The following is a 17,941-nucleotide window of genomic DNA, read 5'->3' on the forward strand; positions in this document are numbered from 1 at the left end:
CACAGGCAACACTGAGCCACTGAGCCCGCCGCAAAGCCGCCGTTTCCCAAGGCGCGGCTGCCGCAGACCCCTCCGGAGACAGGCGTCGTGGAGCCTGGCTGCCCCGCCGGCGGCTGCCCCGCAGGCGGCTGCCCGGGTCGCCGCCGAGCTCCGCGCTCAGCACGGACCTGCCTCAGCTCCCCGGCGCGCCGCGCACAGGCAGCCACGGCGCCCGGCGCCGAGCACTGCGCATGCGCGCTGCGCCGCCCGCCCCCGCCCGCAGCGCGGCCCATGCGCAGCGCTGCCCGCGGACCAAGATGGCGGCCGGGAGCTCGTCGCGCTGCTTCGGGGTGGCCGCCGTCGTGGCCGCCGCCCGCAGCCGCGGCCCTGGGGAGAGGCGGCTGCCGCTCGTCTGGCTCGTCCGGGGACTCAGCCTCCCGCCGCCGCCCCGCGCCGCCGCCGCCCGCCGCCTCCTGCCGCTGTGCGCCGGGCTCTGCGCGGCGGGTGAGGGGGGACGGAGGAGGGGGCAGCGGGCCGGGGCGGGGGGCGGCCAGCCTCGGGCTGGCCTGGCGGGGCCGGGCAGGGGACAGGAGCCTTTTCCCTGTCTTGTTCTTCCTCCTGCCCTTGGCGGCAGCGGCCCGGCCGCCACCCTGGCTCCTCTGCCCTCACAGCGGCCCGTCTGCCCTCCTCTCCCGCAGGGACGAAGCGCGCTGCCGCCGCCGCCGCCTCCTTCCACAGCAGCGCCGGGGCCCGTTCCAAGGAGGACTATTACCAGGTGCTCGGGGTGCCCCGCACCGCCACGCAGAAGGAGATTAAGAAGGCCTACTACCAGGCACGTGTGGCGGCGGGGAGCCCGTCGAGGGGGGGTGGGAGACCGGGGGCTGGGGCCTGCAGCTTCCCCTGTGCAGAGGGTGAACCCCCCTGAGACGGCTTTGCTCTGGAGACAAGGGGAGGGGGCGGTGGGAAAGCTCAGCACATCGGCCTGGGGATCTCCTCAAAAGCATGATTTGCCCGGGCTCTCATCTCAGGTCTCTCTTCAGAAAGCCCTGGGATTGCTGTGATTCCTCACCTTGGCAAGGGAAGGGCAAAACGAATGCTTTTAGTTCCCTAAAATACAGATGGTCTGATGTCAAGCTCTGCCTGCTATGTGAGGTCTGCTAGAGTAAATGATCTCTGTCTCTAATAGTTTGGTTTTTGTTGTGTAGCTGGCAAAGAAATACCACCCAGATACAAACAAGGATGACCCTAAAGCTAAAGAGAAGTTCTCTCAGCTGGCAGAAGCCTACGAGGTAATGTGCAGGGTTTTATTGTAGTGAAGAGGAGGCAGGATTGGAGGGGATGGGGGGAAGCATTTCCTGTAGGCATTCCTTGTGAAATGCTTGGGCATGAGTGCCTCTGTCAACAGGAGATTATTTACCCCCAGCATCTGATTTAGCTGGATGTGTTTTGGGCTCTCTTAAACTGTGCTGTCTTCTGAGCAGGGAGTGACTGGTGTGGATGCTGCAGGCACTACTTAAATAAACAAAAAAACCCTTGTCAGAAGCTACTGGCTGTTGGGAGACAGAAGCAGCTGCCAGTGTGCTGCCCCAGCGCCGTTTCCTCCTGCTCCTCAGCTTGTTCAGAAATCTCCATGTACTCAGCACTGGTTAGGCCACACCTTGAGTCCTGTGTCCAGTTCTGGGCCCCTCAGGTTAAGAAGGACATTGAGACTCTTGAACATGTCCAGAGAAGAGCAATGAGGCTGGGGAGAGGCCTTGAGCACAGCCCTGTGAGGAGAGGCTGAGGGAGCTGGGGTTGTTTAGCCTGGAGAAGAGGAGGCTCAGAGGAGACCTCCTTGCTGTCTACAGCTACCTGAAGGGAGGTTGTAGCCAGGTGGGAGTTGGTCTCTTCTCCCAGGCAACCAGCACCAGAACAAGAGGACACAGTCTCAACCTGCACCAGGGGAAGTTTAGCGAGGAGAAAGTTCTTCCCAGAGAGAGTTGTTGGCCATTGGAATGTGCTGCCCAGGGAGGTGGTAGAGTCACCCTCCCTGGAGGTGCTCAAGAGGGGATTGGACGTGGCACTTGGTGCCATGGTTTAGTAGTCCTGAGGGGTTGGGCTTGATGATCTCTGAGGTCTTTTCCAACCTTACTGATTCTATGATTGCTGTGGGGTTTTCAGATGTACCTCAGCTTTTACACCATGTATTAATGATCCACTGCACAATGCAAGTTACAGATTGGTGAGATCTTGTCATTTTCCTCATGGTGAGCTGAGAGAGAGCAGAGCAGCAGCAGCTTTTCAGTAGTTCAAGTGCTGCTCGTAGCTCGCAGTGATAGGGAGGCTGGAGAATGTGAGCTTGTTCTGGTCATGGCAGGAGCCTGGAATTCTGAGAGATGGGTGACACAGACACAGGCTGCTGAGGTGCTGGGGATCCATCTGTGGTCCTGATGGCACCACTGTTTTGCCTGGCAGGTGCTGAGTGATGAGGTGAAGCGGAAGCAGTACGACGCCTACGGCACGGCGAGCTTCGAAGCTGGCAGCGCCGGCGCTGGTGCCGGTGCCGGGCGGCAGTACTGGAGCAGCGGCCCCTCCATCGACCCGGAGGAGCTGTTCAAGAAGATCTTTGGAGAGTTCTCAGGATCCCCTTTTGGTGACTTTCAGAACGTCTTTGACCAGCCACAGGAGGTAAGAAGTGTGGCTGTTTTCCAGGTAAGATGGAAAATGAAAAGCAGAATGAGAAATGAAAATGAGAACTGCAAGAGAAAAGCTGGGGAGGGACAGCAGCCCGGCGCAGACCGCTCCAGGAGCCAGCTTAAGCAAAGGATTTGCTTCTGGAAGTGGCAGAATGTCTCATTGTGTGGGTAGGAGAGTTACTTCTCCCTAAGATCAAGCCGTAGAGCAAGAGCAAATGGCCTCAAATTGTGCCAGAGGAGGTCTAGGTTGGAGATGAGGAACAATTCCTTCCCTGCAGGAGTGGTCAGGCATTGGAACAGGCTGCCCAGGGAGGCAGTGGAGTCACCATCCCTGGGGGATGCCCAAGGAATGTGTGGCCGTGGCACTTTGGGGTATAGTTTAGTGGGAATGGTGGTGGTGTGTCAGTGGTTGGACTCTCTGATCTTAGAGGGCTTTTCCCACCAGAGCAACTCCCTGATTTTGTCATTCTGTATCATTGCTGAGCTATGTAGCTACATTCGCCACACCTCCAGACAGTTTTCTGGGCTTCAGCTGTTGGAGTTGGTGTTTCCTGACAGCAATTGATGCTGCCCAGCGCTGGCAGCCCTACAGAGGCACCTTTCCTGCTGTATGTCAGTCTACTTGGGGCTGCTTTGATCTACAATGCTACAAACCACAGTATACCTTTGAACCACAAACTGAGCCTTCCAGCCTTGGGTTTGACAGCTTAATTGGCTTCATTTTGCAACTTAATTTGCTTCATTTTGCAGTGGAGCCCATGGTGAAACCAAACCAGTGTGGTGTTCTTTTGTACTGCAGCTAAAAGCTCCTGTGGGCATTGACAGCGCTGGTTTGTATGCTGCCTTTGGATCCCTGCTTGGGATTCAGTGCCTCTGGATTGACTAAAAATGGCCTTTCTGTTATAAACAGAGTTTCCTGTTCTGTGCAGTCACCTTTGCTGATGACTGCCCTTGGTAAGTGAAGAGTTTCTTGAGGAAGAGCAGGTACATCATTGGAACTGAAAGCTTCTCCCCACCTGCTGCTGCCTTCCCATGAAACAAAGGCTTTAGAAGTAGAAAGGGTTTCCCTGAGAGCAGGAACACACTTTGCTTCTATCTTTTCTCCCTTCTTTTCTATTTTAAAATCCAATTTCTGCTGCAACTGCTGTTCAGCCTGATTTAATCGTTATTCCTGTACTGTCTGGCATCCTCCTGTACTCCTTTTTGTTTATACAGGACAGATCACTGCTTCCTTAAGCAGGAAGGGGTCATGCATCCATCCCTTTCTTTCCCTGCAGCTGTATTTGAAGTGGTATTTGATGAGTGCATGAAGAAGAGTGTGACCAGCAGGTCAAGGGAGGTTCTTCTCCCTCTCTGCTCTGCCCCAGTAAGGCCACAGCTGGAGGTCTGGGCTCCCCAGTTGAAGTGAGACAGGGAATTACTGGAGAGAGTCCAGTGCAGGCTGTGGAGATACTGAGGGGCCTGGAACATCTCTGAGGAGGAAAGGCTGAGAGCCCTGGGGCTGTTGAGCCTGGAGAAGAGCAGCCTGAGAAGGGATCTGGTCAATGCTCAGCAAGAGCATAGGGGGCAAGAAGATAGGGTCAGACTCTTGCTAGTGGTGCCCAATGACAGGACAAGGGTCAGTGGGCACATACTGGAACCCAGGAGGTTCCATATGAAGATGAGGAGAAACTTGTTCGGTGTGAGGGTGCTGGAGCTCTGGAGCAGTCTGCTGAAAGAGGTTGTGGAGTCTCCTCTGGAGAGCTTCCAACCCCACCTGGCCATTGTGATCCTGGGCAAGCTGCTGTGGGTGCTCCTGCTTGAGCAGGGGGGTATGGACTGGATGACCTCCAGGTGTTCCTCCCAGCCCTCACCATGCTGGGATTCTGTGATGCTTGGCCTAAACCCCATCACACATCAGCTTTAGATCCTTGTCCTTGTTTCCTCTGCAGTACATCATGGAACTGACATTCACTCAAGCTGCAAAAGGTGTCAACAAGGAGATCGTGGTGAACATCAACGACTCCTGTGAGCGATGCCATGGTAAAGGACACGAGCCTGGCACCAAGTCCCAGCGCTGTCACTACTGCAACGGCACTGGCATGGTAAGTGCCTTTAAAGACACAGGTCCTGCTGTGCCTTGCTTTGTTCAGGCCAGTCAGGCCCTTCCACAGGGACAAACTGTCACTACAGTTACCAGCTTCTGTTGGGTGAGACTGAGTCAACCTGGGCTTGATGTTAGTAGGCATGAGGAAGATTTTCTTTGTGTGGAAGTAATGCCCTGCCCAGCTAAAAGCACTGCCCTTCAGGCCTGATCAGCTGGTGGTGTCCATCCAGCAAACCATGTTTATGTAATGGAACAGTTCTGAAAGGACTTGGACATTAAATGGGATTCTTTGAATTGAGGGGTGAAGGGAGGAGGAAGGTGATAATGACAAGAGAAGATAGCTGAGCCCATAGTAAGCAGTGATTGAGCTTCAGGCTGTCCATTTCCACACATCAAAATGGATGCTGGGTTAACTGGTCTGTGACCTGAACACCTTTCTGTGTAGAGCAGGTGTTGTTGGTCAGAAGAGACTGCAGAGGAGACCTCTTGTCCCTGTTTCCTCCTGTGCCTCAGTCTGGTGGGTGGCTTTCACAGTTCAGGTCACAGCTTGGCCTTGTGACGTTCTGCTGGACACCCTCAATGCTTTGTGCAAGTGGATTGTCCTTGGACTCCTTGAAATAGAGATGTTGAAACAGCCCTGTAAGGAGCTTTGTGCCTGCACTCACATTAAAGCCTAGAGATGGAAAGTTGTTTCCCTTCCCACAAGAGTCACAGCAGTGCTGGTTCTTGGTGGAAGCTGGGATGTGGTGGGGCTCCAGTCTGATCCTGCTTCTTGGGAACAGCATCCTCCTTGGATTTCTGAGCCAGTGCTCTGCTCCACGCCTTGCCGAGGGATACCTCTGCCCTGTTGGGTTCTGTGTGCCATTAGAGGGATCAGTCCCTGTCGGCGTTCTGGGGCAGTGGGAGGCACCAGCTCCTAGTCAGTAGGTCCATGATGTGTGTTTGCCTCCCCAGGAGACCATAAACACCGGCCCCTTCGTGATGCGCTCGACGTGCCGGCGCTGCGGCGGCCGTGGCTCCATCATCACGACGCCGTGCCTCATGTGTCGAGGAACAGGGCAAACCAAGCAGAAGAAGACAGTGATGGTTCCTGTGCCTGCTGGTTAGTGGTGCAGTCTGTTAAATAACCACTTGGCCCACAGCAGGGTGCTGGCCTCCAGAGCGTGGCTGAGGCCTGCCACATATGAACGTGAGACCAGTGTAAGAAGAAGTTCTGTGTCAGAGAAGCTGAGATCAAAGCAGGCTGACAGCTTGGCAGTTGAGGGGGCAGTAATGAGAGGAACTTTCTGGCCTTGGATATAGCTGTCAGCTTTGCCCTTCCTGAGCTAAGGTTTTGGTTCTTAAGTGAAGCCTTCTGAGCAGCTTTCAAAGAGTGAAACTTGAGAGAGGTTTTGTTGCTGTGGATCTTTCATTTGTCCTTGATGAAGCCTGAGGGTAGGGTGGGAATCTGGAAAGCCCTGGCTTAGCTTAGTGCTGATGCCCTTCCTCACCAGAGAGGATGAAATGAATGGTGGGGCTGAGGACTTGCTTCTTTGAGACCACCCTGCATGAAGAGCCTGTCTTTTTCCTGCAGCTTGTGAAGGCTGCCACAGTGTTCCTTAGGATGGGACATGTCCCTGAATAATACTGTAGGGGTTGAAGCAGTGAGCCTGCTTGGGGTGCAGTGGTCACCTCAGAGGTATCAGCCTGTGCTGAATCCTCATTCCCTTGGCCACAGCTCCTGGGGAAGAGTGTTACTCTGCTGCCTGGTCTTGTGCCTTGTCTTCCTGGCTGTGCAGGTCCTGTGGTGGTGGCCAGCTTTTGGGGGTGGCAGGAGCTGTGGGTGTTCAAGTGGATTCTAATGCAAGGTAACATTTCCTCTTTCTTTGCTGGCTGCAGGGGTTGAGGATGGGCAGACAGTTCGGATGCCTGTGGGGAAGAAGGAGATTTTCATTACATTCAGGGTAGGTATTGTCATGTTCTTGGCTGTTCCCAGCATTGAAGTTGGTTTCTTGTTCCCTTCCCAACTGCCTGGAAGGTGCCTGAATGAATGGGGATGGAGCAGGAAGAGCAAGTGATCCCTTGGAACAGCTGAGGGAACATGATCCACCTGAACTTTCTGAGGTGGCAGATGAGCATTGTCACAAGTGGTGTAAGGGTCTGCTTGGCAAGAACCATGCTGCTTGTTCAGGATGAGGCCCTTGCAGTAGCCTGCATCAGAATGCAGAACAGACTCCTGATGCCTTGAGTCTTTGCCTTGGCAATGTGCTTGCCTGGGTGGGAGCAGGGGGGGGCTGCAGGAATGCCCATGAGAGGCTGGCTGGTGCAGTGTCCTTGTGCCCACCCATGAAGTGCTGCTTAGCCATGTTCTGTAGCTGGGGCTCTCTCCTGGAGGTTTTCTGTCACTGGAGTCTCTGGTAAGGAGATTTTTTTTCCCCAGTATCTTTTCTGTGGAGCCAGGAAGGTTTTATTCTCTTGTAGCTCATGAAGGCACTGCAAAGGTGCTTGGCTGCCTCCCTCTCCTCTTCTGGCTTTCCCTTGCTTGGGGTACTGGGCAAGGCAGCGTCTTTTCTGTCTGCAGCATTAGCAGCCACAGGGTTTGGGGAGCTGCTGAGGTAGGGAGCAGACCTCCTCCCCCCTCCTCTGGCTAATTGTGGTTAGGTGTGTTTTCCTGTGAGACTGAGCATTCCCTTCTTAACCCTGCAGTAAAGGGTCTGACTACAGAATCTGATATGTTTTCCTCTGAGGACCTTCGAAGCAGCTTACCAGGAGAATGTTCTGGTGCTGTGCTGACTTCTGGTTGGAACTGCCTGTCTTTCAGGTTCAGAAAAGTTCTGTGTTCAGAAGGAATGGAGCAGATATCCACTCAGACCTCCTCATTTCCATAGCACAGGCTGTTCTGGGCGGCACAGCCAGGTGTCAAGGCTTGTACGAGACAATCAATATCACAGTGAGTACCATGCTGGGGAAGAGCTTGGGCACACATCTGTGTGGGGTGGTAGAGCCTCCTTTGCTGCAGGGGTGCTGCAAAGCTCCTAAGCCTGCCAGCACCACAATCCAGGCTTCTTCAGGACTGAGCATGGGGAGTTTGTGCCCTGCTTGGTCACACCTCCTGCCCTGTTGCTGGGTGGGGACTGGTGGGTTGCTGGACAAATCCTATCCGTGGTCAGACTGTGAGAGGTTCTTCACTTGTTCCTTCTAAAGCTTTCCCATCGTTGCTGACCCTGAGTGTGTCCAGGGGGAGGGATGTACCAGCTTGGCCATCCTACTTGGAAGCTTGCTGGAGAAGCAGTTAATTTTGACACACATGCAGTTACTATCTGAATGGTTAACCAGGAGTAACAGCTGTGACCCCTCTGTGCTAACAGATACCCCCTGGTATTCAGCCAGACCAGAAGATCCGAATGAGTGGGAAAGGCATCCCCAGGGTGAACAGTTATGGCTATGGAGACCACTACATTCACATCAAGGTTAAAGTTCCACAGTAAGTCTCTCTGAAAGCTTGAACTTCTCCAAAAAACCACTGTCCAGGAAGACTTTGTGGAGATCCTTCTCTGAGGTCACCGTTTTCTCACTCTGCTTTTCATTCTCATGCAAGGTGGACTTCATTTTTGTTTAGTAATGCCATTTGGCAGCCCAGCTCTACAAGCCCTGATCCCTGGCACACAGGAGTAGTTCTGCCTCGTGGTGGGTGATTCCATCTGGAGCCTGGAGGCACCAGTGAAAGGTTCCAGCTTTTAACTTCTCTGTGCTCTCACACCTCCAGCCCAAAGGAACCAAACCCCTTGGCAGTTGCTTTTCAGACTGCTTGGCCACTCTTGGCCCCAGTGGGGAAGAAAACTCTTTAACTTGTGTTGCTGTGCTTACCAAGGGAGTTCATTTCCTGAGCTCTGCCTACCAGGTGAGTGTCCTGGTGCAGCTCCACACAGCTCTTCTCAGCACTTGTGAACACTTCAGTTCTTCACTGCAGTTTGGTGACCTTCCTGGTACCTCTCCTCTTGTGCCGGGGTTTGTGCTTTATGGATGGCCCAGTTTAAGAGCACTGTGAGGATCCTTGGCATATTCATCTCATCCTGCAGTAGCTGCCTCTGGTGTGCTGCTGGAGGAGGTTGAGGAGGTCTGTAGGTAGAGCTGTGCCATAACCACCCCCTCTGCTTGGACCTGCAGGAGGCTGACCGACCGCCAGAGAGCTTTAATGATGAGCTACGCCGAGGACGAGGCCGACGTGGACGGCACCGTGAACGGGGTCACGAACACAGCCTCGGGTGAGTGCTGGAGCTGCCCCTGCTCCCTCAGGGAGCTGCCTGCCTGGGCAGAACAGCCAGGGACACCTTCAGCCAGCCTGTCAGCACAACCTGCCTGGCATGGGAATAGCTACAGCATTGTGTTAATAGGCTGCAGCACAAAGCAAGGAGGCAGCCTCTGCCCAGAGAGCTTCACTCCAGTGCTCGCTGGGCAAATCTCCATGAATGGAGAGGGGGTGTTGAGGTTCTAGGGGTGCTGACAGGCTGTAGGGAGTCTTGCTGTGGTGGTGAAAGCCTTCTGCTCCCTGCATCTGCCCCTGCACCACAAGTAACTTGTAGCAGAGGTGGAAAAGAGGTGCTTCAGGCCAGAGCTGATCTGTTGTGGTTCTGCCCACAGTGGGGATGTTTCCCCTGGGAAGCTGAAGGGGAGTGCTAGTGCCAGGGCTGCTCTCTGCATGTTGGGGAACCTGGGTTAGGAATGCTCACTGGTGGTGCATGTTGGCTCCAGCCAGCAGCAGTGTCCTGTGTGATGGGGGGTGTGAGATCCCTGGAGGCTGCTTTCTCAGCTCCAGATGAAATTCTGATTCAGCAGTTATGTGAGCTTGGAGGTACCTGGCACCAGTAGCAGCTAAAGGCAAAATATGGTGGAACAGTGAGGTGAGAGCCTTGTCTTTCACTACTGGGTTTGTCTGTATTGCAACAATGAACTTCTTATAGCCAGATGGATTTTTCTGTGCTTGACACCAGAAAGGGCATCATGGCTGCATAGAGCCAGGCAAAGGTGAGAGTCTTTCAGAGCTGCTGTAGGATCCCAAGGACTCAGGTCCTCACACATGCCAGAGCTCGAGGAATACAGGCAGCAGCCACCAAATACTTAGCAGTGTTCTGCTCCATAACACAGCACTGTCATTGTCACTGAGGATAAGCACTAAAGGTCAGCTTTAGTGCCCAGAACTTTCCTCCCAGCCTTTTTAAGGCATTTCTGTGCCCGGGGAGAACAGCACTCTCCAGCCTGGAAGCAGCAGCATCTGCAGATGAGGAAGCAGCAAGGTGTGATTCAGAGCAGCGCCAGCAGCGTGCAGCACAGAGACAGGCTGTTGCTGGAAGCTGTCCCTGCTCTGGAAGCAGAGTTCCCTGTGTGTCTGGGGGCGGGTCCTGCTACAGGCCTGGGTGTTTCCTGCCATTGCATCAGTCGGAGCCCGCCAGGCAGCGGGGAGGGGCTGGGCTCGGTGCTCTCTGTGTGCAGAGAGAGCTGGAGTAGGATTCAGGGGGCTGGTTAGTGAAGGGTTTGCTGGAGAAAAAGCAGATTAGCAGAGAAGTCTGCCTTGTTCTTGCTGTAGACACCTCTGCAGGGACAAACAACTTCTCAGCACCTGTTTATGCAGGAAAACTCTGCTCCTTGCTGCCCAGAAAGATTCCTTATCTGAGACACTTGGAGCATTTCATTCCAGCCCTGAGTTCATTTTCTCCTCGCTACTGTTGCATTCTTTGACAGTCCATGAAGCAGGCTCCTGGCACGGTTCCACACTGCTTTGCACTGTGAGATCAAGATACTGGAGCAGGTTGCCCAGAGATGTGGCTGAGGCCCCATCCCTGGAGACATTCAAGGTCAAACTTGATGCTGCCCCTGAGCAACCTGATCTAGCTGGAGATATTCTTGCTCTCTGCATGGGGGTTGGACAAGATCACCTCGGAGGGTCCCTCCCAAGCTCATGCATTCTGTGACCACAACAGCACTGTGTAGCAGGAGGAGAGGCTGTTCCAGGGGCCACCACTACACCTTTCCTTTCCTGTGAAGTTGTGGTTGGCTATGATTTTAGTCAGGCTCAATTCCAAGCACTTGTCTCCAAAGCCTGCAGCATCCCTGCCTCAGTTGTGCAGCACAAGAATTCCCTGGCCAGAGGGCTGGGGAGAGGGGAAGGGAAGGGCATTACCTGGGCTCATGGTTGTCTCTTCCACTTCTGGAGTGCCAGTGGTCCAGTACTGTGACTTGCTGCCAGGTGCAGGCAAAACCCCCTGCCTTGACCATTCCCCATCTAAACCGACCCTCTGGTTGGTCACCAGTGCTGGTTCCCAGTGGAGGATGTATCTGACTGCAGCCCTTTGCTGTTTGTGTTCAGGTGGCAGGGCCACGGCTAGTGCTGGCGCAGGCGGGGATAGGCCTGAGGCTGAGGAGAACAAGGAGGGATTCCTCTCCAAACTTAAGAAAATGTTTAGCTCCTGACACCCCATCCGAGGTAGGAGGCCTCTTGTCTTTTCCTGTTGTCTTTCCCCCGTGCTGGGCACGATTTGCACTTCTTGGGAGGTGGAAGCAGCACAAAAGCACAGCATTGCTTCTCACTTAGCCTCAGGCCCTCCAGCCTCGCTGTGAAAAGCCCTAGCTGTCTCCTGTGACCTGCAGCAAAGCACCAGGGACTAGACTGCAGAGTTGCTGCGGCTAAAAAGGCTGGAAGAATGCTGGATAAATCTTCAGGGTGGTAGTTGGCTTCCCCTTCTTTGTCCACTCCCTGTCTGTGCCAGTTTCAAAGCACTTGAGAGTGTTCCTGTTAGCTGGTAAAGCTGGGACAGGGCTGTTTTGCCAGCACAGAGCCTCTGATGCTGGTACCCTTAGCCTGGACTTGTCCCCACCAGTCTTAAAGCACCAGGAGGGAATCAGTAAAGCACAGCCAAGCCCCTGTCACAGGAACCAGCACGGTGTGCTGTTGGTGTAGGCTGCTGTGAGGGAGTGCTGCAGGCTGGTAGCAGTCACTGGTGTCCTGGACTGCAGGGGCTCAGCTTTCTGCAGGCTCCCAGCTTGTCTGTGCTGCATGGCTGACAGAGTGTGGTGGCAGGGCAGGTGGGGAGGCACTCTCTTAGGCCAGTTCTGTCAGGAAACAGGAAGTTTCTTGCTTGCTTCAACCACAGGGAAGCGTTCTACTGGAAACTAAGAGCCAGCAGCAGCTCGTCTGTGCAGCCCAGAGTGAACTTTTCTGGCAGCAGGCTCTGGAGAGCAAAGGACAGCAGGCAGCAGCAGAGGGAGAATCCTGCTGGAGAGGCTAAAACCACTGAGGCACCACCAAACCAAACCCATCCACCAGCCTAGGAAATGGTAATGAAGGAGAATGGCAGGAGTGTGGCTCTCTGGAGGCTGCTTCCCAAGTCCCTGCCGCTGCTGGAAGCTTTATTTGGTAAAAGTTGAAATGTAGAGTCCAAAGCAGTGGGAATGTGAAATAAAAGTGGCCTGGAGCAGAGCAGTTTGCTGTGTGGAGTCCTGCAGCTGTCTGCTGCTTGCTCAGGTGCCCTTCTGAATGTAGATGTGCTGGGTGCATGTGTCAGCAGGGAGCTCCCAGGGGAGTGGTGGGTGGGCGAGGGTTAACCTTGGATTCACCCAGCCCTCCCACACATCTTGGAAGGGGAGTGGGAGGTCTCTCTGGGGCTGGGACTCCTTGCAGCCCGGCACTGCAGGCTCTGTACTCCTGCTGAGTCGCTGCCCAGAGAGCAGCCCCGGAAGCTGTGCTTTGCCTCAGGTCTCCCTCCCCCCAGACTTAACTACTTAGTTACCACACAGCTGCTGTTGTCGCTTCTGACTGGGTACAAGATCAGCACCAAGCCCTGTGCCAGTTTGGGACAAAGTCTTTTATTAGCTTACCACAACACCCATAGCATAAAGGATTGGTCAGAGTTCCTACATGTGAGAGCAAAGTGGTTCCCTCCAGGCGGAGTGGAGCTCTCGCAGTGAGTGTGTTCGTGCTTCCTGCAGCCTCTGCTGCTGGTAGTGCTGCTCTGCAGGTACCACCAGCCCACCTCCTAAGTGACCAGTTGAAGCAGGACCTGGTGCAGGCTTGACCTTCTTGATTTGCTGAAATAAAGCACGTGTTGCCTCCTGATTAAAGCTGTCTGTAAAGTGATTCTGTATCCATGTAAATAAGATTGACTTCATAAAGCTATTTAACACCTGCTGTGCCTCCCTGCCTTGTCTCTCGCCCCCTGCCCCTCCCCAGTGACAAGAACAAAGGTCTGCTCTTGGACAAGGAGAGGGCCACACGTCCTGAGCCTCTCTGATGGACATGAAGCCAAATCCCAGTGCTCTCCCCAGAGCAGACCCCTAAGCATCTGGTGGTGAGTGGAAGGAGCTGTGTCAGCAAGTGCTAAATCCTAAGGTTGGAACAGGCCTTGGAGCAACCTGGTCTAGTGAAAAGTGTTCCTGGACTACATGATCTGTAAGGTCCCTCCTAACCCAAAGCAAACAATTCTGTGACAGTCTTGAAAAGGCTTAACTCACAGGGCAGCAACTCAGTGTAGCTGTAAGAGCCCAAAGGCCAGGCCAAAACTGACTGGATTAGGCTGAGCTTTCATGTTTCACAGCAGAGAAGCCTCTCCACATTTCCTGTGTGCTCCATCTCCAGGCACACTGCTCTGCTGTGGTGCCTGAAACTGGCCCAGGGGAAAACCCTAGTGTGCCTCTTTGCCTAGGAGCCTGCACCAGTTGTGGAATGGCCCTGGGTGCCTGCAGACAGAGCCCTGCACTTTGGGGCCCAGGGGTACCCAGCATCCTGCCCACCCAATGGTGCTGCACGCTCAGAGCTGCCTGGGAAAGAGGTGATCCTAGAAACCAAGCCCCCACCACCACCCTGCAGCATGAAAACACCTGGAATTGCCAAGCAAACACCTTCCCTGAAGGAGGTGTGAAGGTAGAGAGAGCTGCTCCCCCCCTGCCTGCAGCTGTGCAAGCAGTGGTGCCCTTGGTCGAGTGCTGGTCTAGTCTCAGCCAAGCCTCAGGAGATTGCTGGTGCACTTCCATGGCCAGAGCTCTTCCCAGCGCCCAGGGTCAGACCTTCACCAGCCACGTGGCTTGGCACAGCTCACCTTGGTGCTGCACAGGCTTGGGAGGAAGAGGAGGGAGGGAAGGCTCAGAAGGCAGCCTTGTTGTCCACCACCCACTGGGGGAAGGTGCGGGCCCTGGGGTTGAGTTTCATGGTCAGGGCCACGTTGCGGTCTGGCTTCAGCGCGTAGAAGCGGAACATGGCGGCCAGCTCCTTGGCCCCTGGGGAGCCAGGCCTCTCATACTCCTCTGGTGACATCTGCAAGAAAGACTTTGGGTGAAGAACTGTTCCCAAGGGGAGAGGCTGCTGAGGCCTTTCCCTCGTTCATGTCTGCCAGGTGCAGTGAGGGAAGGCATCAAGCTGGGGGTGGGGAAGGCATCAAGCTGGGGGTGGGGAAGGCATCAAGCTGGGGGTGGGGAAGGCATCAAGCTGGGGGTGGGGAAGGCATCAAGCTGGGGGTGGGGAAGGCATCAAGCTGGGGGTGGGGAAGGCATCAAGCTGGGGGTGGGGAAGGCATCAAGCTGGGGGTGGGGAAGCCATACCACACAGATGCTGAAGAGCTTGGTCTGAGCCAGCCACAGCCATGGCAGAGCAGTGCCACTGAGCACCCTACAGCCCAGCCTGCCTTGGACCAGCACCCAGCTCTGGTGCACAGCTGGCCTGGGCACAGCCTTGGGCATGCACCCTGCTCTCCCACACTGGCCTAGAGCAGCTATGAGGGAGCCTTTCCCTGCAGCAAGGCACAGGCTCTGGCTGAGGGGTTCTAGAACCAAGCTGGGTGGACTGGAAAAGCTCTGGAGAGACTGAGGAGCCCAGGCTGCTCTAGCACCCACCCTGCCTGGATCAAAGGGTGGATCTCTGTGCTTCTGCACTATGCTGGAGCTTGGGGAAAAGAGCTTGTTTGTCACTGGGAGAGCAGAGCCTTTGGAGAGCAGCAGAGGTGCTTTGGTTCTGCTGAAATGTACTTTGTTCTCTGAGCTCTCCAGAGAGCCACGGCAACACCCAGCAGCAGTATCAACTGCCCGAGGGGAGCAGCACAACCAAGAAACAGAAGGAAGTCCTGAGGGACAAAGCAGCAGCACTGTAATGGTGACACAGCAAAGCCCTCAGGGAGGGCACCAAGCAGAGACCTGTTCTGCAGGTGCCTGCCAGGTGCTCTTCTGGAGTCCTCCCACTTCAGTTATCCCTCAGAGCCAGGCACGGACCTGCCCGGACACACCTGCACACTCCAGGGGCAGGAGTGCTCCAGGGTCAATAGCAACAAAGCAGTGTTAGTGCCACCTCAGACCATCACACCCCCCACAAGGGATGCTGCCTACCTTGCTGGCTTCCACTGTCTTTCCTGTCTGCTGGGAGAGGACAGCGGCATACTCCGCCTCGGTCAGCTTGCCAGTGCTCAGCCCAATCACCTGCCCTATGTACTCCTCTGGGGCCTTCAGCAGGGAAAGCACAACAGGCCCAAGGTCCTCCACTGCCATCCCATCCATGGGGACGTCCCCCATGGGCAGTGCTGTGTGGGAGAGATGGATCCTGGTCAGCCCAGTGGGAAGCACGGCAGGAGCTTTCAGCATCCAGCCTCTGAACACAAGGTGAGGAAGAGCCCAGAGCACCCACCACACCATGATACAGCTGCAGCCCCACCTCTGACCTCCAACATCCCAACTCCCTGCAGCTGGGGTGTGCAGAGGCCCTCTGGGATCTGCAGAGCAGCCCTCAGCACCAGAAACAGGACCAGGCTCTCATTTATTTCTTGCAGGCCACCAAAGAGGTCTGAAGGACCATAATACAGCTGCACTGTGGTTAAGCTGGCACAGGCCTCTTATCCCCACCAGTCTGCAGCCATGCTGCTTCCTCCACCTCTCAGTGACCCTCTGCACAGTGGGAGCAGGTGAGAACTACCTGGTGAGCAAGAGGTCCCCTCTTACCCAGGACAAAGGAATCTCCCTGGGCGGCCTTCTGCGGCTTGAAGATAGAGAGGAAGTTCTCGAAGTAGAACGGCAGCCGGACGGTGGTGGTGGGAACACCAATCTTCTGGAAGTACTCCTGCACCACACCTTTGCCATCAAAGTGGGGCACCTCCAGCTGGCCCCCTGTCAGCTGCTTCACGTTCTCCAGGCCACTGTACACGACGTGGTGCAGACCCAGGCGCTTCGACAAGTCGGCAAGACGCTTCCCCTGGGCACGGGGTGAAGCCAGCCATGAAGAGGGGAATGGGACACGTGGGGGGGCTCTCATCACCACCACACCCTCCCCTTCCCCTTCACTGCACTGGGCAGGAGGGCATGATCCAGCATGCAGCAGCTGAGCAAGCTCCTCTGGCATGAGCCCTCAGCTGGAACCAGGGCTAAGCAGACCCAGCCCAGGTGGAGCCGAGTCCTGTCCTTACACCACCCCGTGTCAGAAAGGCCACACAGCTTTGCTGCCAGCTCCTTGCCAGATGCACAAACACCATCCCTAAACATCTGCAGGGACCAACATACCTGCCCTAACGTATCTTATCTTTGCTTGCTGCCATTCAGGTGTGGCCAGTGTGCCACCCAGGGCAATCTCGTGACCACCACCCTTGTGGTTTCTGATACCACAGTACATTTCGGCCCCAAAGCTGCAAGTGCAGAGAGCTACAGGACTGCAGGCAGCAATGGTGCTGGATCTGCAGGACTGAGTCTTCCCACTCCTGCTACTGACTCCTGGGTAGTGCTCTGTCACACCAAGTCTCCAGGCACTTAACAACTCCCTGAGGCACCGGTTCCTAGAGCCCTGCAACTGTGAGGGAATAAATTTTCCCTTTGTAAGAACTGGGACCTGGTTTATTTGCAAGGCCTCAGGACTTTTCTGGACTAGCCACTTCATTGTCAGGGCTTCCTTCGAGCTGTCCCAGGACACCAGGAACCACAGGGCTGTCCCTCGCTCCCTGCTGCCCAGACCACTGCACATGTAGTCCCGGTTAAAGAAGCTCTGGTACCTGGCTGATTTCCTTCTCTTCACTGCAGTGCTCCCAGAAGTTGGTTAGAATGAAAGCTCCATAGGCGCCTGCCAAGGCCAGCTCCAAGGATGGTTCATCATCCTGATCTGCCTTCACCACCTCAGCTCCCTTCTGCTTCAGCTTCTTAGCCTCCTTCTTCATGGGGCTCCTTGTCACTGCCCGGACCCTGAAGGTTCCATCTTCCAGCAGAGCCTGGGCCACGGAGCCCCCCTGAGCTCCTGCAGGTGCAGAGCCCCGTTAGGAGCCTGGGCTCCACACGGGGCTGTGCTGATGAAGGGAGCTGGGGGTGCGAGGTGGAGCAGTCTGACCCTGCACTGTGACACAAGGACCAAGTCGCTCCATCCCATCTTCCCAACTATGAGGGGCCGGGCCTTTCCCCGGGCACTCACCGGTTGCTCCGAACACCACGATCAGTTTTTTCTCAGCCATGAGGCAGCGCGGGCGGTCCCGGGGCTCTGCCAGGGCGACAAGGAGAGAAGTCAGGCAGGGCCTGGCTCGGCCGTGGCTCAACCCAGCTTAAGAGGGCTTCCCCGGGCACGGGAGGAAGGACCGAGCAGGGACGGCTGCGGGGGCCCGACGCAGCCATCGAGCAGAAGCCAGGGACAGACCCCCGCAGAGGGACGAGCGGCGTCGCGGGTCTCCTCACCACGGTCCGGCTCTGTCCGGTTCCAATCGGCTTGGTTCGGCTGGACACGACTGCGCTCGGCTCAGCTGCGCTCGGTTGGATCCGGTGCCGTTCAACACCCCTCAGCGCCGCTCGTCTCCACCCGCCGCCGCTCGGCCATATCGGTCTGGGCGGACCTTGCCTGTCCATCGCGCCGCCCGGCCCCGCCCCCCCCCGCAGCCCCCAACCAATGGCCAGCCTCCGCCCCCTTGCCCGGCCCCGCCCCCGGCCCCGCCGGTCCATGCCGAGGGCAGTGCTCCGCCGCTGCCTCGCCCGGGCGCCCCCGGGCAACGCTTCAGAGCAACGCAGCTAAGACCTAGCCCTTTACTTCAGCTGAGAACCTGCAGCGTTTCACTGTGTGCTGTTGGGACCGCTCAGTTTCTGTCAAAGTAAGCTGCGATCACTCCGATGTTCTGTAGGACCTCAGTGAGTATGCAGTCTTCACCTCAGCCCACATGTAGGCTGCTGGCTAAGATATTCCAGTGAGGAAAGCCACCAGAAACACAGACTGGACAGGGCTAGCTGGAGT

The 17,941-nt window shown here is 55.9% G+C and overlaps 2 protein-coding genes across 2 annotated transcripts; one reads left to right on the top strand and one right to left on the bottom strand.

Moving 5' to 3' along the window:
- Nucleotides 1-230: 230 nt before the first annotated feature.
- Nucleotides 231-12,899, top strand: DNAJA3 (DnaJ heat shock protein family (Hsp40) member A3). Its single transcript, XM_054180628.1, has 12 exons — nucleotides 231-483; nucleotides 678-811; nucleotides 1,185-1,268; nucleotides 2,434-2,646; nucleotides 4,586-4,738; nucleotides 5,695-5,842; nucleotides 6,619-6,683; nucleotides 7,541-7,669; nucleotides 8,088-8,203; nucleotides 8,887-8,984; nucleotides 11,084-11,200; nucleotides 11,868-12,899. Exons 1-11 carry the CDS (start codon nucleotides 231-233, stop codon nucleotides 11,185-11,187), a joined length of 1,497 nt encoding a protein of 498 aa, XP_054036603.1. The 3' UTR covers nucleotides 11,188-11,200; nucleotides 11,868-12,899.
- Nucleotides 12,900-13,781: 882 nt separating this feature from the next.
- Nucleotides 13,782-17,470, bottom strand: NMRAL1 (NmrA like redox sensor 1). Its single transcript, XM_009900523.2, has 6 exons — nucleotides 17,395-17,470; nucleotides 17,138-17,203; nucleotides 16,728-16,966; nucleotides 15,691-15,940; nucleotides 15,085-15,275; nucleotides 13,782-14,023 (listed from the first exon to the last, which is right to left on the bottom strand). Exons 2-6 carry the CDS (start codon nucleotides 17,175-17,177, stop codon nucleotides 13,853-13,855), a joined length of 891 nt encoding a protein of 296 aa, XP_009898825.1. The 5' UTR covers nucleotides 17,178-17,203; nucleotides 17,395-17,470; the 3' UTR covers nucleotides 13,782-13,852.
- Nucleotides 17,471-17,941: the final 471 nt, after the last annotated feature.

This window comes from Dryobates pubescens, chromosome 4 (assembly GCF_014839835.1).
Source record: "Dryobates pubescens isolate bDryPub1 chromosome 4, bDryPub1.pri, whole genome shotgun sequence".
In the NCBI taxonomy this organism is placed as follows: Eukaryota; Metazoa; Chordata; class Aves; order Piciformes; family Picidae; genus Dryobates; species Dryobates pubescens.